Raw genomic sequence first — 24207 nt, forward strand, 5'->3', positions numbered from 1 at the left:
AATGTCTGCATCAATACAGCTTAATGACAATGGATACAGCTGAAACCCAACTAGTTTGGGTCTGCTGCGCAAAAGACGTCAATATCCCAACATCTCTTCTACCAAATCACGCTTCTCTTCCTACACATTGCTTTGTCACCATTTCTCTCTCTCTCTCTCAAAAGATTCAAAATTTTCCCCATGAAAAATGCAACTTCTCCGAAGTATAGTCATCCCTCTTACTCAATCTCCACTCCCTATAAATACACCACCATCCTCACCTTCTCTTCTCCAACTCACCCACATATCTATTTTTTTTCACACACAACACACACTCATCATCTTCCATCTCCCCATATATATATATATAGTTAGCTAATTCAGCCAGCCCTTTGTCGTGTCGACTACGATAACCGAGGAAAAACATCGACTAGTAAGTTTCCTTTCCCAATTTCTTGTGCTGCATGCACGTAATTTATGCGCATTTCAGTTCACGTGTCTGTGTATTGTAAGTAGATCGAGGATCTGAACTGGTGTGCTCAAATTAGTTTTGCAGTGTGTGATTAGGTGCACAAGGAACTGATGATGGATGTTAAATGAAGTATGTACGAAGCGTTTCTCGTTTCGTTGGAGTACATACGTGTAGATATACAGTTTGGATATATATACGTACGATCTCTGCTACAGCTATACTTTCCATAGTGTATTTGGGAAAGTAGTTTAGCATGGATTGATGCATGACGACTTGTAACTCCTGATTCCCTTCTGATCGTATGCGTGTGTCTCTCTGTGTGTATTTATGTTGTACGTGGATACAAATACACACAACGTATGTGTATATATATGTTAATACTATATATACGGTCGTGAAAATCATTTGTTCTAATATAGCATGTACGTATTCAATTCATCTCACGTACGCATGGTAAAATACATAATTTGCAGTAATATAATTTATTAATTTATTAATAGGCTGTGACAAGGTGAAAAGAATTCAGAAATAAATGTAAATGGAGAGATTCATAATCAAGAGAATCGAAAATTGATTTTGGAATATGGATCGTACAATTATTGCAGCATCATGAAATGTGATACTCATTTATTCAGACAGACAATCCCCCAATCATGCTTAGTTGTTCTGTTTTCTTTTTTTCTTTCTTTAAAAGAAAAAGAAATGAAAATATTTTACACGTTAATTCGTTGATCAGAAATTCTAACTCAAATCGAATTTGATCAAATTTGAAATAATTAAAAAATAAGTGTATTAAACTTATTACATGATTGGTTAAATTCGATCGAACTAATTTAAATAAAAAAAAAATTATGTAGATACTCCAAAAGCTCTCTCTACATGTACATATACGGGAGAGTATGTATAAATAGAGTACAAGTTGATATTTGCTTCCTCGTATAGATGATATCCGTGATACATGGAAAAAGTTATGGGTTTCCTTGTAAGCACTTCCTGCTTCACATGTTCCCTGTGAACATATATCCTCGTTTATTTTGTTTTATGGGATAATTGTATGATAGAATACATAAAATTAAATGAACAATTAAAAAAAATTGGAATTAACTGTAGTTAATTTACTTTGGATCAATATAGTGATTGGACGGACAAAGATAAGTTAACTAAGAGAAATCGTAATTAGATCGGGTTAATTTGATGTTCAAACTCTGGCCTCATTCAAACAAGTAAATGGTCGTTTCGCCTGAATTGAGTTGGTTATTCAGCTCAATTCAGGAAAGCAAACGAGGCTTTGTTTCTTTGTTTATTTATTTACATTTAGCACTTTATGGTTAAAAGTTATTTATTTAAATACCCAAATTGCAAGATCCAACTCTGCAATTGTACTATCTGTCAAATAACATAACCAGAAAAATAAATAAATATGTATGTAGTACCATTTATTTTATTATTTACTTTGAATGAATTATTTTTATGCCCCTTCAAAATAATGAAGTTATGTTTATTTCTTTAAAACTTTAGAAATTACGTTGAAAAAAAGTTGTGCATACGATCATCTTGACATCACAACAAAAATTGAAGTGAACTTTTAATTTTATCGAGCAGCTTAACAATCATTATATTTTTGTTTTATTCAACGAAACACCCTCAATAATATTTTTAATTTTATAGGGATGTAAATATAATGTATATATAATTTAATTCGGAGTACTATCAATGGTTCAACAAAATAATTAAATATTTGGTTTCACAAACCCAAAAGTTTTATTCCTCTGCATTTGTCTCTAAACACAATAAGATAAATAATCTCTAACAACGTTTCTATTTGTTTCTGATCAGGATCAACGATGGCGGAGAAGATCAGCGTCAAAGGCCAAGAAGAATGCACTCTTGATGGATCCGTAGACCGCCATGGAAAGCCTGCCATTCGATCAAGAAGTGGATCATGGAGTGCTGGTACTTTGATACTAGGTAAGCCAACATGTATACGATCATCCTAATGAACTAATACATAAATATTTTTTTTTAGAAAATATTTTCTCCTTATAGCTTTTTTTTTTTTTTTAATTACAGTGAATCAAGGTCTAGCAACATTAGCATTTTTTGGGGTTGGTGTGAATCTAGTGCTGTTCTTGACCCGAGTAATGGGTCAAGACAACGCTAGCGCTGCAAACAACGTTAGCAAATGGACTGGCACTGTCTACATGTTCTCCCTCCTCGGGGCCTTCCTCAGCGACTCCTATTGGGGACGATACAAAACTTGTGCCGTCTTTCAAGTCATCTTTGTTATAGTAAGTCTAAGTTTTATACCACGTTCTGGTGACACTCACAAATTTCACGATTATTGGGAGTATGATCAATTTTATTCATGCAAGACATCGTTTGTTGTAGCTTAGAAAAAAAGTCTAATAAAAACATAGATATGTGTTGGTGTAATTTACGAAATAAATGATACGAATTTTTATTTTATCATAATAATGAATGTAACTACGGGTTGAGGGTACTAAAAGTCAAATATGGTCTAATTGCAGGGACTCGTGTCGCTATCGTTAACGTCCTACTTGTTCTTAGTCAAGCCTAATGGCTGCGGGGACGAAAAGACTCCTTGTGGCTCTCATTCCACCCTCCATCTTTCGCTGTTCTACGTGTCGATTTACCTAATTGCCCTTGGGAATGGAGGGTACCAACCTACTATTGCAACCTTTGGGGCAGACCAGTTTGATGAGGAGCATCCTAAGGAAAGCCACTCAAAGGTTGCCTTCTTCAGTTACTTCTACTTGGCCCTAAATCTTGGCTGCCTATTCTCAAACACCATACTCGGATACTACGAGGACAAGGGAGTTTGGGCCTTGGGCTTTTGGGCCTCTGCTGGATCTGCTACAGTTGCTTTGGGCTTGTTCCTTGTGGGCACCCCAACGTATAGGCATTTCAAGCCCAGGGGCAACCCTTTTTCAAGATTTTGTCAAGTGATGGTTGCTGCATCAAGAAAATGGAAGGTTGAGATCCCCTCAAATGATGATCATTTGTATGAGGTCGATGGAAGGGATCTTACTGATGATGCGAGCAGAAAAATCCTTCACACTCGAGGATTCAAGTAAGTCTTCACATTGCCAAAATTTATTGTCTCCTTTATTTTTTAATACCAAATCATTCCTCCATGCATATATATAATAGATAATCTTTTATTTTTTTAATATTATATAAATAAAAATAAAATACATAAATTATATTAATTGAGCAGATAATGTAAAATTTAAAAAATTGAATAAGTTAATTATCTTGACAGTTGAAGTGCATTTTTTAGATCACAAAAAATTAGTGGAGTGGTGTCAAAACTGTCACTTTATGTCTATAATAACTCCTCTTTAAATGATATAGATAAATATTTAATAAATTGAAAATCGTAAGTCATTACATCACTCCGTCGGTCAGAAAGATTATGTAATTTATTTTATTTAATTTTTTTTTATACAAATGGGGCGAATATATGTTAAATAGAATAGAAAATTGAATTCGATAATATGATCTTGTGAACTAATAAGATGTAATGAACCATGCAGATTCTTGGATAGAGCAGCTGTTATGACACAAGAAGATCACAACATAGAGCAGAAAACCAGCACCCACAACCCTTGGCTTCTTTGCTCCGTCACACAAGTAGAAGAAGTAAAATGCATACTCAGACTCCTCCCAATTTGGCTCTGCACCATCCTCTACTCAGTAGTCTTCACTCAGATGCAATCCCTTTTCGTCGAGCAAGGCGCCGCCATGAAAACAACCCTGGCCGGCTTCCACATCCCTCCCGCCAGCATGTCGAGCTTCGACATCCTAAGCGTGGCATCCTTCATCTTCATCAACCGTCGGATCATCGAACCGATGGTGGCCAAGATCCGCAAGTCCGGAGGCCTAACGGAGCTCCAACGGATGGGCATCGGCCTCATCATCGCTGTAATGGCAATGCTGACAGCCGGAGCAGTCGAGCATTTCAGGTTGAGGTACGCGCAGAAGGACTGCCCTAGATGTGTCAACTCCAGCAGTTTGAGTATATTCTGGCAGGTCCCGCAGTACGTGCTGATTGGGGCGTCTGAGGTGTTTATGTACGTGGGACAGCTGGAGTTCTTCAACGGCCAGGCTCCGGACGGGCTGAAGAGCTTCGGAAGTGCACTAAGCATGATGTCGATATCGTTGGGGAACTACGTGAGCAGCTTGATCGTGACGATAGTGATGAAAGTGTCGACATCTGATGATATGCCGGGATGGATTCCTAGGAACCTGAACAAGGGGCATTTGGACATGTTTTACTACCTCTTGGCAGCTCTGACAGCAGCTGACTTTGTGGTGTATGTTGTGTGTGCAAAGTGGTACAAGTATACCAGATTTGAGGAAAGAAGTAGTAGAGGGATGAAGAATGATGAGGTGAGAGTGTAGGTAATTCTCTTAAGTATATTAGTACACTCTTGTCTAGTTCTTTTTTGTATGTCGGAATTGGATTCTTGAGGTTGGTGTTTCTGTGTAGTTGGGAGTTGTGATGATGAATAAGGTAATAAGGCAATTGAGAAGATATAGAAGGTAAGAACATATACTTAGAGTGGTTTTTATGGGGGATGAGGGAGGTTGCAAGGATACTAGAGGAGTGTGATCAAGTTTGTGTCACTTCTCTAAGTTGAGCATTTGATCATGAGGACTATATATGATCCTCAATCAATGTAAAGATGTAAGAGGATTTCATGATTAATTTAAATTCTACTAAATTTATTTACATTCTTGTTTTTTTCTTTTTATTTTAAAGTATTAGAACCCCATTTTCGTATTAGTTTATGATCATTTGCACGCCAATTTTTTTTCTACGAGACTAGCATACAATTATTGTATATTAAATTTTAATTAAAGGTGAAAAAAATTATAAGTTTGCAATGACTACCGTTAAAGATTTGAGGCATTTAATTATTATATATACTAATGAACTTACTATACTAGGATTATTCTTTTTTGGCTAATTATTTATCCTCATATATACAATAACCACTCAGATATATATCTATTTTTTGAATTCAAAACGATGGATCGAATTTTTTATTGTTAACCTTATTCCATATTTTATGTCATTAAATATATAGACTTCACGTTTATAAGGATGACATCATATATTTTATTTTACAAAAAAATTTATACATATTTATATTGAATGGAGTAAAAAATAAAATAGACTTTAAAACAAAAAATTCAATTCCTAAGAAGAGGTCTTAAAGGCCCATAAAATGAACTTGTAATACTATATTAATATCTAGGTTAAATTTGAGATTAGGTTTGATTTCGCCACTGAAAGGACAAAAGACCTTTTGGGAATTGGAGCTTGGCGGGCCGAGCCCAATTCTGTACCCCAGTAAATCATGGCCCATGATCCCTTGTCCGTAACAAATTTGGGCCTAAAAGTACTGGGCCTCATCTCTATCACCTTCACGTCAACTTAGCGCTCTCTCTTCCTCTTCGTTTCTAGCGAATTATCTGCTGCGTTTCCTCGGGACTCTCTCAGTCGAACTCGCTCCGCCCTTGACCCGGCCATGTGGAGAAGAAACTCACTGAGTTTATCATCCAAACTCGCTAGCCCTAACTCCAACCCTTCTCTTCTTCTCCTCCTTCGCAGTTCCCCTAAATCCCATCACCATGGCCTACTGGCTCGATCCAATTCCACGAGCCCGGAGTCCACGTCTGCGGCGGATCCCGTGAGTTGGGCCCAATCTGGGACCGGGGTTCCGTATTTCGGGCCGCGTCCAAGCGCCTCCGACTTTCCATCGTTGGCGGCTGCGGCGGCGGTCAGGGCTAAGGAGGTGGCGGACTTGGCTAAGCACTATGGCCGTTGTTATTGGGAGCTTTCCAAAGCTCGCCTCAGGTTGTCGATTTTAGTTCTTTTAGATTCTTATGAGTTGCGTTTTTGGTAACTGTACTTGTTTTGTGTGTTGAATTCATTTGTCGATCTTGGAGCTGTAGTCACTGTAATTATCATTGATACCAGCAATTTCCTTCCACCATTTTTGTGTATGTAATTGGTGATTCTTATAGATATGCTTGCCACTGTCTACTTTAGTTGAAAGAACATAGTTCGGAGTAATTATGAGTAGTTTGCATATAATTCCACCTGCAATGGCCTCTGTGTTGGATCTGTGTGATATGATGACACTTTTGAGGATAAGCAAAGGGAACGAAGAATTGAAAAGTTTTGTGTTTGGATCGAATTGATCTCATTCTTTTAACCTTTATATCTTCAGCGTGCTAGTGGTTTCTACTTCTAATTTTGTGTTTGGATTGGATTGATCTCATTCTTTTAACCTTTATATCTTCAGCATGCTTGTGGTTGCTACTTCTGGCACTGGATACATCCTTGGCAGTGGTAGTTCCATTGATTATCTTGGCCTTTGCTGCACTTGTGCTGGCACCATGATGGTTGCAGCTTCAGCCAACTCCTTAAACCAGGTCTTTTGCTCTCTACTTTATTTAAATTGTAAATTTGTTTTACAAAATGAAGAATGTGAGGTCTGTTCCTGAACATATCATCTTGGATCACTAAGTCACGTGGAGTAAAAACCTACCGTATGGATATTTTAATTGCTTGTCATTTCCTATGGAGGTTCAGGCTTGAGAACTTGCAATGTAAAATAACATGAGGATTGAGGAAAAGGGAAGGTAGACTGCATTAGGAGCTTAAACAAATTATCAAATGGTTGAATTTCCTGATTTGCCACTACAACTTTAGTCTCTAACATGGATCTTTATCAATTTTATTTTACAAGAATCAAATAACTCAAAATGCTTTGCCATAATGCTTGTTATTTAATCTTGAAAGTAGGCAAGACGTGAAGCATGGGCCTGGGCAAATCAAATAATAAATATGTCAGTCATTAATGATTTTTGTTTTTTAATTTTTCTAATATAACACGTGAGTGAGTACTTATCTATTTGTTCGCTTGAGAGTGGAGCTTTAATTCATTATCAGTGTTAGTTGTATGTGGATGGGCCGATGGGGAACTAGTATGGTGAATAATGATAGGTTTTAAACAACTAATAATTGAATTCATCTACTAAGACCTATTTGAGAGTGGAGATTACAATTTATGCCTGAAGTTGGCCACTTGAAATTGAAAAAGAAGAAAAGAAGAAATGGGCGCACGTGAAATCATCAAATATACTAATAAAATTAGATTTCTATGCTGACTGCTGTTAGGGTTTGATACAATTTCAGTATATGTGCTTTCAATAAGCAAGTTATTCAGAAACAGATAAGAGTATGGTGTGGCTAGGAACGCGAGAGTAGAATGTGATGATAAAAATTAAGTAAAGCTTTTTGGAGTACACAAAAATCCTTCTCTTAACAACTTAACATTGTTATTCTATCATTAGTAAATTAGCATTGGCCGTGAAAAAGGTGACAATAATTCTCCTTCAACATCATGGTTTGAAACAATTCGTTGTGAAAGTAGACCAAATAGTAAAGTTATGTTGTAAAAAATTTAAAACATATGATCTAGAATTGACAAAGTATCTAAATATCGTCTTAATTTAAAGGTGATGGCCTCAGAAAATAGGGTAAAAACAATAAAATCTTCAGGACATCTCTATGTCATTAATAGAGAACATGATTCGAATTTTAAAATACTTTTGTATAATGTGAAACACACACACATAGATATGAACATATATGACGATAACCTTTTGTTTATAATGTCCTACATGGCATTGTATATGGCGCTGGATTTCACTCATTATGGTTCTAAAACTTATATTTTTGCTTGTGCCCTAGGTGTTTGAGGTGAAAAATGATGCTAAGATGAATAGAACCAAACGAAGACCACTACCATCGGGCCGTATTACGATACCTCATGCAGTTACCTGGGCATCTTCCATGGGTGTAGCAGGCACTGCTCTGCTGGCTTGCAAGGTGGTCATCTCCTAACATGTTTGATAATTCTATTAGGATGTTCGACCATTTTGCCATTGTGCAAATATTATCCATAATGGTATTGATGTCATAATCTCTATGACAAGGTGTTTGCAGGCTAATATGCTGGCAGCTGGCCTTGCAGCTTCCAATCTTGGGCTTTATGCATTTGTATATACCCCACTTAAGCAGATTCATCCAGTAAATACTTGGGTTGGGGCTGTAGTTGGTGCAATCCCACCTCTTCTTGGGTAATTCTTTTACTTTCTCAGGGCACCTAATACTATATGATATTGTTTTTATTGTGGAGCATTTCTCATATGAAGATCTTTTAACAATAAAACAAAAATCTGATCTGTGTTTGTTTCACATTATTTTGTATACAATCTGCATGCAACAGCTTGGTGCTTGATTGAGATGCTTTTGTCCATAAATTATCTCGTTTCTTTCTTTGCAGTTGCATGAACCATCCGGTTGACTTTTTTCTAAATAAGCATTGTGGTAATTATGTGCCGGCTTGATAAATAACACTTTTAATTGTTCTTTTACATACATAAATCTCACATTATTAATTAAATGTTTGGAACATGGACATTGGCTTACTGATTAAGGGTTCTAAAGTGAGCCATGCTTATAGTTCTTCTTTATCCAAATTGCATTTATTTGTTGTTTTCAGACATTAATCTGCATAAGCAAGCTTTTTCTAACTAGGCTGTTTTATTTCTGGTGTTAAAAACCTATTTTAGCCACCATATGTGGGATGGTTTTTATATTTTCTTGGCAAACTAGTTGTCATGCAAATTATCAATTTAATACAGGTGCCTGGCAATTAATTTATGTTTTTTCTCTTTTACAAGGTGGGCAGCAGCTTCTGGTCAGATCTCACTTAATGGGATGATACTCCCTGCTGCTCTATACTTTTGGCAAATACCTCATTTTATGGCCCTTGCATATTTGTGCCGCAAAGATTATGCTGATGGAGGGTATGTTGTCTTACAATTGTTCATTTCAAAAACTGTATGTTGGTCCTTTCACATTGAAGTAAATTGGTTCTGCATTGCATTTCCCCAGTAGCATTGATATTTAAGAGTTATAATTAGTCTGTATTTTTTCTCATGACCATTTCTATATCTAAAGTGTCATTCCTCAAATCGCTGTAATCTAAGCTCTTCCTTCGTTTTGGTACTAGGTTCAGGATGTTTTCTCTTGCTGATGCATCTGGTCAGAGAACAGCCTTGGTTGCCTTGAGAAACTGTCTTTATCTGCTTCCTCTAGGCTACCTAGCTTATGATTGTGAGTTGCTACTTATCAACTTGGTTATTTGTTTATCTATTTGTTTCTTAGTAGTGTATTGTGGTTAATCATTTGTGTATTTTATAAATACATTCATGTATGTTTCCTCTTAAGATCCATATTCCATCTTTTTTATGAAGAAAACGTTTGAGAGAAAAACTTATTAGTTTCGGTACCAGCTCAGTAGGTCAGGCTGCTTTCTTTCTTCCAGAAACTAACAGCAATACTGTTTTTGTTTCTTCAAACCACTTGGGCAAACCAAATGTACGCCAAGTGTTTTATAATGGCTGAGTTTCTTCTGGCATGTTACTCATCAAAATCTCGATGATATGATCATCTTTCTCTCTGGTTTCAGTGAGATTGAGCATGCTTCAGATGGACCTACTGGGTGCCAGTTGTTCATATTGTAAAAGCTTTTTGATCCATGAGGTCTATGGAAGATTAAGATAATCTGAAGGCTGTGATATTTTATTATCTGAATATAGTGTGATATTTACTAGTCTATAAATGTGCGATTATTTTCTATTCAATTTTAGCATCAAGCCATCCATTCGAACTTCTATCCCTGCAAACTCGAGAATGGAGAGAGAAAAAGAACAGTGGTGGTTATGACTGATGAGGAGGAGCCAGTGAGACAATTGTTTTTAGGTTCTCTTCATTGTTTTTGCTGGGTTAACATGTAGATGATAGAAATGAGGCACTTTATAGTGGTGGCAATTGCAATTGTTCTGTAGTAGTGGTATTTGGGAGATGATTTGATCTTTTATTTAGATTCAATTTGGCAATTCCATAATATTATTATGCTGTCAATCAAATGGATGGTTTCAGATCTTCAATTTTGTGCACTCTTAACTTATCTGGGTGCCCTCAGTTTGTGATTGTAGGGCATCAATGACAGGAGTGATGTTGTGGCAATGTTGTTTATGTATAGGACCTCTTTGTAATGGGCCCTGTAACAGTACTCAGGTTTACTAGTTTTGGTGAGATTGCGCTGAGATTTTTGTCATGATTTTGGCATTAATGGTGTAAATCAAGTGGTGAGATGATGGTTCTTAGATGTTCTGTCAATGGAAGAAAGAAGTGTGTCAGTGGAATTATTGCTGAGAAAAGAAACTTATAGGTGCTATGGATGAGAGATGGTACAATTGGAAAACTGTAGAGTCTTTCCCTTTCTGAAGGAACTAATCCTGATCAGACTAAATTACCATTATTACGGATAACTTCTCTTTATGCAGGCAGTTGGTAGGATCATGTTTTAGCAATGCGTTTATGTCCTTTTCTTCATCTGCATTTCTAGAAAGATATGAACTCTGATTATTGTATTTTAATCTGTAGGGCAAACAGTTTATAGTGATATATAGCAATTCTTTTGGCTTTGAGTATATTTTTTTCTTGAGAGCGTGCAACTGTTACATGCCATGTATTTGCACCAATTCCCGAATAAAACATATGAATGTTTTCTTGTAAAACTGATAACTGATCCAAACACATGGGACTTTAGTATCTGTAACCTAAATCTCTGCATCCTTTCAAATTCTTTATATTAGGTTCCATCTTGTCTATGCTTATTATTGACGCTTCTTATACATTGTCAATGATGGCTGTCTCAGGGGGTATTACTTCTGGGTGGTTCTGTGCAGAGTCAACACTCCTCGCTCTTGCTATCAGTTGCACTGCAGGATCATTCTACCATAACCGTACAACACATAATGCCCGGAGAATGTTCCATGCCAGCCTTCTTTATCTTCCCATATTTATGGGTGGACTTCTAGTTCATCGTCTTTCCGATAGTGAGCAGTCTGCAACTGTGGACTACAGAGATCAGGTTAATGATCTTTCATCCTCCTCAGAGACTATTGTAGGACTGACCGAAAATGCAATTCCGAGGAAAAACAGAAGACCTGCCCTTGTGGGTACTCAAGCACAATCACCAGTAGCATATGCCTCGGTTGCACCATTCCCATTCTTGCCAGCCCCTTCATATGTTAGTAGCTAAATAAAATTGTTATAGTTGTATATCTGGATGAAAAAATGGAAGAGTTTTTATTGCATATTCATGGATTGAGTGCATTCTGCGGGAACTCATTGTTATATGATTCGGATCAAAATAATGGTGGTCGAATTCGTCCATTGTAAATTGCACCCCCGTGTGGGACTGTTACTGTTAATTTGTGCATGGAGGAAGAAAGAACATTTTCTCCTCGCTTCCTCTTTTTGGTGGGAGAGATTAAACACTCCTAGCGGGAATTGCCCTTGAAGCGTTGTGGAGATGAGATTGTGACTTGAGAGATGTAAACTGGTTTTTCCACAGCCAATAAGTTTTTCCCTCCTGTTAATGAAATTGATGCTCTCCAGCAACTTTGTTTTATTTGTGTTCTTGGATGGAAGTTTGCTTATTCTGATAATTGTCATCGGTGTGTCCTATGAAAGACTAGCATTGGGCTAAAGTTGAAAAATTGCTGATCAAAGTTATACATTTACATCATAGTTCAAGCACAATGATTGAAATAGTGAATCAAGTGTAAAAAATAGTTTGTTAAGCTCAAATTGGTCACATTCTATTATTAGGACCTTATAGAGTTTTCCGTAGTTTAATATTCATATTACTTTGTTTTTAAATAAGTTGAAAGACAGTGGCAATATTATTGTTTGTGGGAGTTCATATATATATATATATATATTATATGCTCCAGCGTATAAAAATCATAAGGAGCTCTTGATAATGATTGATGCTTGGCCGCGAGCATCAGCAAAAAATCCCAAGGTAAATTGATGCATGATTATTCTGAGTGAATTTCTCATGTTGGAAGTTTCATTCTGCAGCAGTTGGTTGCATGTAACGCAGAGTGACCTTAACCATCATATGTCGATATCCGGCTATACAAACTCTTTCTTCACTCTTAAATAAATGGAGTAGCCTGCCTTATAATTCAGGCAGCAGCAGCAGCATTTTGCTTGGCCTTGCTTCTGTTTTCTGTGCCCGAATATGATAGTTGATGACACTCAATAATTATCAAATCATTGTCCAATCAATCAAATAAGTGTCAATCACTGAAGTGTTGTGTATTTCGATTGAAATGACACGTAAACTCTTTCAATTTAGATAATGTGTTTATTATATTTGTACCAATCAACTTATTAAAAATGGGGTATACTTGCATTTGTAATGCGAATGAAATGACGACTCACTGTATTTTCTTTTTTTTAGAAAAAAATTCAACGGATTGATCATTTCAAACAATTCATTTTTTTTGTTCTAGACAACTCACGGAACAAATGCAAGTCTACCTTATTTTGGAGTAGAATTGCATTTATTTATTTATTTTATAACATTTTAATAAATAAGGCTACACCAATCGGTTAGCAGGAAAAAATGAAAAGAAAGAAAATAGAGAAAAGAAATAAATGTTTGTGAGATAAACAAAAAAAGGAAGAATAATAAAAAGGAGAAGTTGAGGTGGATGGATATATATCTCTTTAAAAATCTAGCGTTAAAACCCTAACCATGGGGAGAGAGATGCTTTAAAAATTCCATTCCAGCGTTAAAACCCTAAGCCCCGAGTCCTCTTCTCCTCCCCAAAACAAGCTGAGGATTACCTTGGCAGGAGCACAAGAATGGCGTCGTCTCTGGCCTTCTCCGGAATCGGCCTATTGAATCCCCATAAAGTTCCTTATTCCACCAAAACCACGTCGTTTATAGTGAGAATTCCTTTCGTCCATATGATGATAATGCCTGCTTCCACCTACATTGTCTTAATGTATTTGTATAATCATTTTTGTTTTCTTTTGAGATGTGACGCTGTTGTTTTTGCAGCGGTGTAATAATTTGTCGGAGTCATTGAAGTGCAAGGACAATGGGAGACCAATAACAGCTGGCCGTGATCACAACGGCCAAGCGGCGGCGGCGTTTCCCAGCGTTTTGACCACCCCCGATCAATTGTTGGACAGAATACCGGTTCACAAAAGTGATACGCGGCTTCGTATTTTCTCCGGCACTGCCAATCCTTCTTTATCTCAGGTCTCTGCTTAGTTTCTTTCTTGTGGACTGGTTCTGATTTCTGTCTCCGTTTGGAGTGTTAGTTGCTGGATTTTGTGCTTGTTCGACAATTAGGCTTTGCTGTAACTCATGTATTCTTTTTGATTAATTTATTCTAGGGCAACATGAGACGTACTTAGGTGATTGTATACAAAATGGGGTCATGTTAAGATTGTGCAAAGGCTTGAAATTGGTTTAAACAACTGATATAATTTGCACTGTTCTCTACTTTTAGCCTTTATGAAGTTATAAGAATTGCAATTGAAGGGTAGGATTTGTAGCCATCAGACAAGTTTACTAGGGTGTTACTGCTGCAGTTGTAGTACTCTTTTTGGCCTAGGAAATGGAGGAGGCACTCACTACCTAATGCTATGACCAATTTGGTTTGGAATCTCATGCCTGAAGTTTGATTACTCTACCTGTATGTTAGTAGGCTTTGGTTAGTAGGACATGATTTTATGCAATATGTTTGTAATGTTATATTTTAATCTTGGATTTTGGAAAGAGATCGCTAAAGAAAATACTTTCCCCCATTTGATTTTAGAAACGAAGGAAATTTTTGTATGATTATAATTATGAGACTAATTCATACAGCTCTTTCATTTTGTTCTCAAGATGCTCACATGTACCAAAGAATTTATAGATGATGCTAATTGTGGCCACAAGGGAAATTTTATAGACTCCTTTCCTCACACAGTCCTAGATATAAACATCAGGTAAGCATGGTGTCCAAAGAAATCGGCAATCTGTTATCCGTCTTGATATTGATTTTCATACATTATTTAGATGGTTTGGATCATCATATCTAGTGAGAGCCTTGGATGACTATTTAGTGTGGAATTTCCATGAAGTTTTAGTTGGTTTTAGCTTTTTACTCCTTGAACTTTGTCCACCTATTTCTGTATTTGGTGATATTTTTGAAGAATGTTTGAGAGCAAATTTCCAGTTTGGTTCTTTGAACTGTAGTGTATTTGATATCTATTATAGCTTAAATTTCTTTCTTTTTGTTTTCTTTGTCTGTTCATTCTCATATCTCAATTACTATTTATGATAATGCTTTACTCAGGAAATTGCTTGTTATATGGGTCTGGAGCTTGGCAAGATTAAGATCAAACGTTTTGCTGATGGAGAGATTTATGTTCAGTTACAAGAGAGTGTTCGAGGGTGTGATGTATACCTTGTGCAGCCTACATGCCCACCAGCAAATGAAAATCTTATGGAGCTCTTGATAATGATTGATGCTTGCCGGCGAGCATCAGCAAAAAACATTACTGCTGTTATTCCTTATTTTGGATATGCGCGTGCCGACCGGAAGGTAAATTGATGCATAATATTCTCTAAATCTGTGAGTGAATTTCTCATGTTGGAAGTTTCTTTCCAGAAGATTGTATGCTGTTGGTTACATGTAATGCAGAGTGACCAAGTGACATCAAAATTTGCCTGACCCTAACCATCATATGTTGATAACATCCAATAAAATGTACTCTTTCGTCAAACTTAAATATGGACAAGCCGTATCATATAGGCAGCAGCATTTTGATTGGCCTTGGTTCTGTTTTGTATACTGTAAAGTAAGGCATCTTAATGTATCATTTGGATTTCTATCTTGTTATGAATCTGTTACTGTTTTATATTTTCTTAATTTTGGTTGCATATACTGAAATATAGTATCAGCTGCAGTTCAGTTGGTTTAGTTAAGAAAAATTCAAGTTAAAAAAAAAGATATGCGCAAATCCTCATGACACTAGTTAATGCAGAACTGCGTTCTTGGGTCTAATAATTGCAAATTATGTTATCTAATTTGTAAAATAGTAGGTTTGTGTGCTTAGTTGTTCAGGTGGGGGCTTTTTTGCTGTTTCTCTCTTTAGCTACTTATTTGATGTCGTGATGAGTATCTTATTCCAGACTCAAGGGCGTGAATCGATTGCAGCCAAACTTGTTGCCAATTTGATTACTGAAGCAGGTGCAGATCGCGTCCTAGTATGTGACCTTCATTCTGGGCAGTCCATGGGCTATTTTGACATTCCGGTGGATCATGTACATGGCCAGGTAAATAAACTTTTTTAATGGTTGCTTCAATAAAATTAATGTAGAAAATCTTATTTTCTTCTTATGATTTGAGTATTAACTCAACTAGCCATTCTGGAAAAAATTATAAGTGATTGCTTGCAAGTGTGAAAATTCAGAAAATTACTCATACTAAGATCATACTATGAGGCCAGTTGACAAAGTTGGATTCAGTCTTAATGCTAGTACAGCATGCCCTTGTTGTGTATCTAACTCTATAAGTTACATTAAGTCTGTACGGCTAATCAAGATGAGTATTTTATGGTTCACTACTTTCCGCAGCCCGTCATACTTGATTATCTGGCAAGCAAGAGGATATGCTCTGATGATTTGGTTGTGGTCTCACCGGATGTTGGTGGAGTTGCTAGAGCAAGAGCTTTTGCCAAAAAGTTATCTGATGCTCCTCTGGCAATTGTGGATAAAAGGCGTCATGGACACAATGTTGCTGAGGTGAAGTCCTCTGAAATTATACGTATCTCTTAGTGTCACCTCATGCTCATGGCGCAAGTACTTTACTTTACATTTTGTTATTGCATGATAAAGCTTAGGGATATGACAGAATTGTGAAATGGGTCTGTGCATTTTGTGAGATATTTGCCAGATGCCTATAAGAAGAAGCTAGTACATCTAGCGGTCAGTGTAGATCCTTGCCCTACAGTCCTCGGAGCCCCTAACACAATTAACGTACGCATTCTGATACTGCAGGTAATGAATTTGATTGGTGACGTTCGGGGGAAGGTGGCAGTGATGGTGGATGACATGATCGACACTGCTGGTAAGTGTTTCCCCTAAATCATTCAACCACTTTCAAAAGTGGAAGCATAAAGAAAAATCTAAGTAACGCTTTTCTGATAAGGCAGTTTTTGTTGCAACAGTCAAACCATGCTTGAAGCAAGATAAGTTGAGATGAATATTTATTATAATTATGTAATCTGGACTTGTTAATACTTTATTCTGTTAAGAATATTTATTGAGATGAAGCACCCTTGTGTCGAATTTGGGTGGAAGTTAGCATGAATTTGCTAGTTGAAGCATCATTGATAAAACATCAACCACTTCCCTTAACTTACTGGAATGATTATTAATAAACAGTAGTGCATATTTATGGCTTCTTAATTTGCATAACCAGAATTTTCTTCATTCAATGCATTCCTCAATTTCGCGATGTAATATCATGGTATTTATTCACAATTACTCTCAGTTCCAAAGATTAGGCGTTTATAGTGCTTTAGGTGCTCTAGACGGTAGTACCTGGTGCATCTTGATGAGTATTTTGTGTTCTGTAATGCTTGTAAAAGGGTGATATGCTGTGGTTGAAGGGCTGAAAATATAGGTCTTTTTCTTACATATATGCATTTCAACTAATTGTGTTGTAATTGTTTATGTCTATGTCCAATTGTCCTTGCAAGCATCTGCTTAGTTAGATCAATCTAATCAAACAAGTGACAAAGCAACAGTTTCGTTCCTTGTGTCTAATAAATTAACAGTTTCACATTTAATTCTTTGTCGCTGCTCTGTCTGAGATATTGATACTGATTGCTTGGTCCCTGTGTTTATGTGTCTTTCTTTGTCATAGTTGTTTCATTTACTTTCTAGTGTCCTGTCTTGTCTATTTTATTCATCATTGGAAACAATACTTACTGCAACTGTTTTACAGGAACTATTGCAAAAGGAGCTGCTCTCTTGCATCAAGAAGGGGCTAGGGAGGTTTATGCTTGCAGCACTCATGCTGTTTTCAGGTACTAGGTCCATTTTTGAGAAAAAGCTTTATCAATTGCTTATTTGTAATCAGTGGAAGCATAGAAGCTGCATAGCAGTTGAACTTGATCAGCTGGCTGCATGATCAGGTGTGAAAGTATGGCTCACTCCTTTACCAGTCAAAATTCCAATTTTGAACAAGATGTTAGTTTCTAAGATTTGGTGTCTTTCACAGTGTTACAAATTTCTGTTTCATCTGATTCCCAGCACTTATCTGCTGACATTATCTATCCATATCTGAGTATTTGCTTGAACATTCTTTTCGGCACTATAAGACCTTAAGTTTTGCACATTGACCTGAATGATGTTTTATTCTTTGTTTGGAGTAGCATTGACTGGCACCTCCAATTACTGTGATCATTTTGTTCTTCATGAATCATGAACTGTGTGAAACCATGTTTTTAATTTACTCAAGTTTCACATAACTTTGTTGGTTGCAGTCCTCCTGCTGTTGAGAGATTATCAAGTGGGCTATTTCAGGAGGTTATCATAACAAACACCATTCCAGTGGCAGAGCAGAACTATTTTCCACAGCTTACAATTCTATCTGTTTCAAACCTTTTGGGCGAAACTATATGGCGTGTGCATGATGATTGTGCTGTAAGTAGTTTTCTGAATTTGGCTATAGAAAGCAAATAGTTTAGCCCTGACCTATTCATTCAAACCAAAGAAAAATGATAAATCCCCAAAGAAGGGGAAGATGAGAGACAGGAGCAGTATCTGAGTGTTGCAATATTTCTCCTTTTACATGTTTTCATAGTTAAACAAAAGATGGTCATTGGGGCTTACTCTATAAATGATTCAATTAGCAAATCTGTTTCTTAAAAAATATCAAGTACAAATAAGCACAACTTTGTTAATTGGTCTATGATAGGCACCTTTGTCTTTCATCTGGGGTACTAATTCAATCATATTCTAAAGTTTGAGATGGTATTCTTTGGAATTGTTGCACAGCAAAGCATTTAACTCTTTTTTTCCCCTCTATTTGATTTTCAGGGCGGATTTGAACCTTACTCAAGCTTGGGCATCGACTGATGAGTTTCTCACCGCTCACGACACTTGACTTGGTGATTGCAGTTTCCAAACACTTTGAAAGGAGCCTTATGGACTAACAATTTCATCAAAATAAGTGGTATTCCTTTTGTACAAAAATCTGTCGAGGGACCTGATATTTAGATGTTACAAAATGGAATTTGTTTGTGTAAATGTTATTTCACTATATTATGCTATATCTATATAAATGAATTTTGGTTTGGTAGTTGAACTATTCTTGTTCCTTTTACTCCTCCACTCTGCTCTGATCCATGAATTTCAGGTTCGAACTCTATTTAAATTATACACTAATTTTTCTAATCCCTCCTTTATTTTTTCCTATTTTAAATTTTAAAAATCTTCTGAAAATTAAGAAAAATCTAAGTTACAATGAATTTTTTGAAATTTAACATAATTACAAATTATTGTTTAAAAATATAATAGTGTGTCTTTAACGTATTTAAATGAAGAATTTGTGTTCCTATTGCTCCAAATGATATGGTGTTCTCCTTAAAACAATGCAATATCTGCAAAGTGAACATAGTGTTAGGGCCAAGGGAGGGGGGGTTCTCAAGCGAAAGTTTTTTGATACTCAAGTCAATTTAGGAATTTAGTTCTCAAAAAGAGAATATAACAGTAAAGGTAGTAAAAGTGATTAGGGGATAATTGTTATTTATAGTTGCTTGTCTAATTGTATGATTATACGTGCACCATTGATATTAAACGTGATTTACAAGCAGCAATTATCCATACATGTTAGTGAGTTAATAGGTCTGTCGTCGACCTTGAATACTTGCATAGATGAAGGTATTTAGGGTGACCTTCAATAATAAAATTAGGGAATGTCTCTTTACAGAGTTATTAATAAAATAGTTTCTTTTTTTTCTCTTAGTTAGATAAAACTTGGAGATGCGTATTTGTGAGTACTCAAGTCTCCAAGGACTTGGATGAAATATTCTCATATCATGAATATTGCTCCTTATTGGAAATTTACCAACATTTTTAATTCTTGATAGAATTTTGTAATTTTTGGATGATACTTAGAATTGTTAATTTTTTTTTAAAAAAATGAGAAATTGTAAAAAAAAATGAATGAGGTAGATGAAAAAAATTAAAAAATTATCCACTTAATTCATAAAAAATTTTAAAAAATAAGTAAAATTATAAGTAGTTAGTTATTTTGGTCAGTTTCATTATAAAAATTGAATAAAATCTTAATGGAGATTAACGAATTAAAATAATTATTAAATAGTTATTAAAAAATATTAATAATTTATAATTGTGTTAAATATTAGGAAAGTTGTTTACAATTTATCCTGATATTTATTCTCAATTTTATCAAGTAATTTTTCTTATGACATAAAAAATCATACTTTTTTTTTTTATAATTTAAATTGTACCCCAAACAAATGTGGGTTTACTTTAGGCCCATGCCATCGATACTTACCCATACCATAAAGACCCCTGAACGAGAAGCGGCCCAAGGAGACATCAGCTCTCAGCAGCGACGCCAGCCAATGGCGACGAGTCGGAGCCCCGAACTCCGTAAAGACGCAATTCACAGTCGTTGGGTGATCTTCTCTCCAGCCAGAGCACGCCGCCCCTCCGACTTCAAGTCAAAGTCCGACCCAAACCCGAACTCGAAGAACCAGACTGAATGTGCCTTCTGTGCGGGTCACGAGCACGAGTGCGCGCCCGAGATATTCCGGTTCCCACCTGACTCCACCTCCGACTGGAAAATTCGGGTTATCCGGAACCTCTACCCTGCTCTCAGCCGCGAGTTGGACCCCCCGAATAGCGAATCCGTTGGAGGTCCGGTGACGATCCCCGGGTTCGGTTTTCACGACGTGGTGATTGAGTCGCCGGCTCACCCAATTCACCTGACGGATCTTTCCGCCGATCAGATCGCAGATGTTCTGCTCGCTTATAAGAAGAGGATCCACCAGCTTCGTGCTTTTGATTCGATTAAATATGTTCAGGTTCTTTTTCTTTCTTCCGTGTTCTTTATTACAAGCCTTCTGTTATTTTACTCGGTATATATGATCTTTAGAATTATTATTAGTTCATTGAGGTTTAACCAGGAATTTTTGATATGTGAATTACTCCATTGATTAATGCTGTTTCAACAAGTAGTTTAAAAATAGGATTTGAAAAGGTCAAGATATTTTCTCAACAATTATATTGCTAATGTTTAAGAATCTTACAAGTTAATGTCGTCCAGATGAGGTTATTTTCAGAAGTAATTGCATTGTTTATTCTTAGAAGACTGTTATTCTGAACATCTTGAAACTAAGCGTAGTTTGGGATTTCACTCCATATATTCAGTGAATATTATCTACATGTTAGTTCTATTTCTGTTTACATATTCATAGAATCAATATATTTAGGTTTTCAAGAATCACGGTGCGTCGGCAGGGGCGTCGATGAGCCACTCACATAGTCAAATAGTGGCGCTTCCCATTGTTCCACCCACGGCTTCTGCAAGAATTCAGAGTATGAAGGAAGATTTTGCGCAAACAGGAAAATGTGGACTCTGCCAAGTTAAACAGGATGATCTATTAATTGATGAGTCGAGCCATTTTATATCGATTGTGCCTTTTGCCGCCACATTTCCTTTTGAGATATGGATAGTTCCGCGTGATCACTCTTCTCATTTTCACGAGCTTGATAACAATAAGGTAATGTGTGCTTTCTTAATCATATTCCCTAACTGCAATGCTTTTAGTCTGGAGTGAAGCAGAAATGGAGGATTTATGGTTTGAATTTTGTCCAAAACAAATAAATTTGACTTCAAGGATAAAGGAAGAGGTTATATATCTGGTTGAAGATATAAAACTTTTACTCCCTATGTTTGGAGAATATGTTGGAATGGAGAAATATAATGTCTGAATGAACTTTGAAGGCCTTGGAAATTAAACTGTTGAAATTCTGATTAGTGTACATCTATATATTTAAATTACTTCTTCGTGATGTGCATTTTCCTAAGAAACTCGAACTTGTTATTCTTCATTAAGTCGCATTAACGGTGTTCAATTTTTTGACTTCCACAGGCTCTTGATCTTGGCAGTTTGTTGAAACTTATGCTTGTGAAGATGTCTTTGCAATTGAACAACCCGCCTTATAATTTTATGATTCACACTGCTCCACTTCAGATTGACTCAACAGAATTACCTTTCACTCACTGGTTTATACAGATAGTTCCCCAACTAAGTGGCGTTGGGGGATTTGAGTTAGGAACTGGGTGCTACATAAATCCTGTTTTCCCAGAGGATGCAGCAAAAGTTTTGAGGGAAGTACTAATTCCAAATTAGAGATGACTAGTTGACAAGGTACTCTCGATCTGGGCACATTTGGTGATCACAAAGCATCTCAGAGGGAGTATTTCCTGAAACTTGAATATTTCTTCTTCTTGTAATTGCTATTCTGCTCTCTTCTAACATCTATGTCGAACTCGATTAGTTTCTTTGGACCAAAACCATTGAACTATTTCCATTTAAGGTTGATGGTTGTGAGTTATATGCCTGAGCTGCAAATAGAAAAGAAAAGATTTCTATATGAGGAACATGGCTCTTTTACAATCTTTCATAATTCCTGAGATCAAAATACTCTCTGTGTGTGATAATGCATAGAATTCTCTGCTCAAATTTTGAGGAGCATCCCCGACTACCTAGTTCAGAGTGACCGTAACCATGATGACATGGAGCTCATATCAGGGCCTACGTACTCAATGGTGTAGATGCTCTAAGAATTACCCACTTCCCTTATGCGTGTGTACTGTATTCTTTTGGAAGTACTATTACCTTCAATTTTTTTGCTTTTTTAGTTCAAAATGTAACCCTAATTACAACTATATATTTCCCATTTGTTTGTGTTAGTTCCTGAAAATTAGTGGATCAGGAGTAATGATTTTCTGAAAAGACGATCGATGAACATAAGCCTTTCATCTTGCAAGATGACAAACAAAAGAACAAAAAAGAATTACTACAAGTGCTCCACATATTCGATTTATTTATGATTAGAAATAAAAGGCGTTCTTATAAATCCACATGCCTAAGTTTAGATCAGCTACTTTCTAAAAGAAAAGCTAAAGCCCAAACAGAGAATGGCTTTGGTGTTGAAGATTAAAACAATATAATTGAATACGGATTATTAATATTAATTAATATATTAAATTAAGAGGACCGTAGCTGAAGCCCACTTAAATAGGGCCGAATATTAGCTGTTGATGGACTCTAACTTCAAAAAGGATACAAGCCCAGCCCAATTGCATCAGTAACAGAATCAAACGTCCTTGTCTCAGAATCAAAAACCCTAGGGGCCTGAGAAGAAGCATACGTTCCTATCTCACTCTCGCTCTAGCGCTCTCTTGCTGAAGGCTGAAGCGCACCCACTGTATCTGCGCATCTATCCCGCTGGCTCTCTCCAGTAAAGGCGTTTATAAGTATACATATAAACGCATCTGTACGTAGCTGCTATCAGCCACCAGCCATGGCGGACGTCATGTCAATGGAAGATATACACGCCACCGCTGCTCGCCTCAACGTCGACCTCTCCTCCCTCGATCTTGGTCCCATTCGCCTACCCCCAGCTGAGGACTTCGGCATCGTCAGGTGTGGTGTTGTAGAAATTTTTCTTATTGATTGCTGTTGCTCTTATTATTAATTGATGTGGTTTTTGCCGGAAAATTATGTTTAAGTGATGATGAGGATTTGAAAAAGGAGGAGTCATTGGAGTTCGAGGAGGGCTTTGGAAACATAATTGTGGTGGACAATTTGCCAGTGGTGCCCAAAGAGAAATTCGAGAAATTGGAAGGTGTGGTTCGGAAAATCTACAGTCAAATTGGGGTCATTAAGGAGGATGGACTGTGGATGCCTGTCGACCCCGAAACTCAGAAAACCTTAGGATATTGTTTCATTGAATATAACACTCCTCAGGTAACATGCGGATTTGGTTTCTTCATGCCGTCTTGTTTGTACTCTTTCTGCTGCATATACTTCATCTTTTTTCAACAAATGTTGAGTGTGGATATCTCTCTTGATCGTTTCTATCGTTTTTTTAATGGATTGAAAGATTGCGAGTACGTGCTTTATTTATTGTTGGTGGTTATAGATTTTTTATTTTGTTTTTTGCCCTAAATATATTTTTTGAAATTTCTTTGAACATCCATTTTAGTTCAATAATAGAGCAAATTGCTTAATGATGCTTATCTTCCTTGGCCCCTTGTATTCCCTGGGTCGTGTGGGATTAAAATTCTTTGATTTTCTTTCCTGTTTTCTTGTTCGGTTCGGTAGGATGAATGCCTTAGTGTCAAAGTTATCAGTATCATTGAAGAAAGAGAACCAGTAGAATGAATGAACTACATGATGTCGTTGGAGATACAACCTAGGCCTTTGTAGATGCTAATCTAAAATATCTCACTATGATTATTTAATTTCTTTTTGTTTATCAGGAATTTGAACTCATTTTTGGTTTGTAGGAAGCTGAATTAGCTAAGGAGAAGACCAATGGATACAAGTTAGACAGATCCCACATATTTGCTGTTAACATGTTTGATGACATTGAGAAGTTTATGAAAGTCCCAGAGGAGTGGGCACCACCAGAAACCAAGCCTTACACTCCAGGGGTTTGGCTCTGCTCTCT

At 36.6% G+C, this 24207-nt stretch overlaps 5 protein-coding genes across 6 annotated transcripts in view; all 5 read left to right on the forward strand.

Annotated features, from left to right (window-relative positions):
* Positions 256-5209, forward strand: LOC105167169 (protein NRT1/ PTR FAMILY 7.3). Of its 2 annotated transcripts, XM_020696553.1 has the most exons (6): positions 259-412; positions 528-648; positions 2288-2419; positions 2522-2739; positions 2980-3542; positions 4009-5209. In XM_020696553.1, exons 2-6 carry the CDS (start codon positions 576-578, stop codon positions 4874-4876), a joined length of 1854 nt encoding a protein of 617 aa, XP_020552212.1. In that variant the 5' UTR covers positions 259-412; positions 528-575; the 3' UTR covers positions 4877-5209. The 2 variants fall into 2 exon arrangements, with proteins under 2 accessions (XP_011085074.1, XP_020552212.1); XM_011086772.2 differs by lacking the exon at positions 528-648 and having other exon boundaries at positions 256-412.
* Positions 5928-12042, forward strand: LOC105167176 (protoheme IX farnesyltransferase, mitochondrial). Its single transcript, XM_011086782.2, has 7 exons — positions 5928-6338; positions 6790-6919; positions 8244-8381; positions 8499-8632; positions 9239-9364; positions 9571-9674; positions 11285-12042. Exons 1-7 carry the CDS (start codon positions 6010-6012, stop codon positions 11668-11670), a joined length of 1347 nt encoding a protein of 448 aa, XP_011085084.1. The 5' UTR covers positions 5928-6009; the 3' UTR covers positions 11671-12042.
* On the forward strand, positions 13136-18799 carry LOC105167182 (ribose-phosphate pyrophosphokinase 1). Its single transcript, XM_011086795.2, has 9 exons — positions 13136-13373; positions 13489-13692; positions 14777-15025; positions 15616-15759; positions 16060-16227; positions 16483-16552; positions 17435-17516; positions 17976-18135; positions 18532-18799. Exons 1-9 carry the CDS (start codon positions 13290-13292, stop codon positions 18568-18570), a joined length of 1200 nt encoding a protein of 399 aa, XP_011085097.1. The 5' UTR covers positions 13136-13289; the 3' UTR covers positions 18571-18799.
* On the forward strand, positions 20011-22131 carry LOC105167187 (ADP-glucose phosphorylase). Its single transcript, XM_011086810.2, has 3 exons — positions 20011-20546; positions 20955-21245; positions 21618-22131. Exons 1-3 carry the CDS (start codon positions 20085-20087, stop codon positions 21876-21878), a joined length of 1014 nt encoding a protein of 337 aa, XP_011085112.1. The 5' UTR covers positions 20011-20084; the 3' UTR covers positions 21879-22131.
* The window catches only part of LOC105167194 (eukaryotic translation initiation factor 3 subunit B), a 4469-nt gene continuing 3134 nt past the window's right edge, over positions 22873-24207 (forward strand). Inside the window, exons 1-3 of the mRNA XM_011086820.2 lie at positions 22873-23177; positions 23264-23501; positions 24044-24190. Of these exons, the coding sequence (XP_011085122.1) occupies positions 23056-23177; positions 23264-23501; positions 24044-24190 (507 nt within the window). The 5' untranslated portion in view covers positions 22873-23055. The remainder of the gene's footprint in view (positions 23178-23263; positions 23502-24043; positions 24191-24207) is intronic.

The sequence above is a fragment of the Sesamum indicum genome, linkage group LG1, assembly GCF_000512975.1.
Source record: "Sesamum indicum cultivar Zhongzhi No. 13 linkage group LG1, S_indicum_v1.0, whole genome shotgun sequence".
Classification (NCBI taxonomy): Eukaryota; Viridiplantae; Streptophyta; class Magnoliopsida; order Lamiales; family Pedaliaceae; genus Sesamum; species Sesamum indicum.

What these genes read in the sequence shown, in the direction of transcription:
- LOC105167169 (XM_020696553.1), top strand. Translation starts at nt 576, where the DNA reads ATGAAGTATGTACGAAGCGTTTCTCGTTTCGTTGGAGTACATACGTGT. An exon ending in TACAGTTTGGATATATATAC is followed by an intron (nt 649 to 2,287) that starts GTACGATCTCTG and finishes GTTTCTGATCAG; the next exon opens with GATCAACGATGGCGGAGAAG. An exon ending in TGCTGGTACTTTGATACTAG is followed by an intron (nt 2,420 to 2,521) that starts GTAAGCCAACAT and finishes TTTTAATTACAG; the next exon opens with TGAATCAAGGTCTAGCAACA.
- LOC105167176 (XM_011086782.2), top strand. Translation starts at nt 6,010, where the DNA reads ATGTGGAGAAGAAACTCACTGAGTTTATCATCCAAACTCGCTAGCCCT. An exon ending in CTGCTCTGCTGGCTTGCAAG is followed by an intron (nt 8,382 to 8,498) that starts GTGGTCATCTCC and finishes AGGTGTTTGCAG; the next exon opens with GCTAATATGCTGGCAGCTGG. An exon ending in AAAGATTATGCTGATGGAGG is followed by an intron (nt 9,365 to 9,570) that starts GTATGTTGTCTT and finishes TTTTGGTACTAG; the next exon opens with GTTCAGGATGTTTTCTCTTG.
- LOC105167187 (XM_011086810.2), top strand. Translation starts at nt 20,085, where the DNA reads ATGGCGACGAGTCGGAGCCCCGAACTCCGTAAAGACGCAATTCACAGT. An exon ending in ATTCGATTAAATATGTTCAG is followed by an intron (nt 20,547 to 20,954) that starts GTTCTTTTTCTT and finishes CAATATATTTAG; the next exon opens with GTTTTCAAGAATCACGGTGC. An exon ending in ACGAGCTTGATAACAATAAG is followed by an intron (nt 21,246 to 21,617) that starts GTAATGTGTGCT and finishes TGACTTCCACAG; the next exon opens with GCTCTTGATCTTGGCAGTTT.
- LOC105167182 (XM_011086795.2), top strand. Translation starts at nt 13,290, where the DNA reads ATGGCGTCGTCTCTGGCCTTCTCCGGAATCGGCCTATTGAATCCCCAT. An exon ending in ATGCGCGTGCCGACCGGAAG is followed by an intron (nt 15,026 to 15,615) that starts GTAAATTGATGC and finishes ATCTTATTCCAG; the next exon opens with ACTCAAGGGCGTGAATCGAT. An exon ending in ATGGACACAATGTTGCTGAG is followed by an intron (nt 16,228 to 16,482) that starts GTGAAGTCCTCT and finishes CTGATACTGCAG; the next exon opens with GTAATGAATTTGATTGGTGA.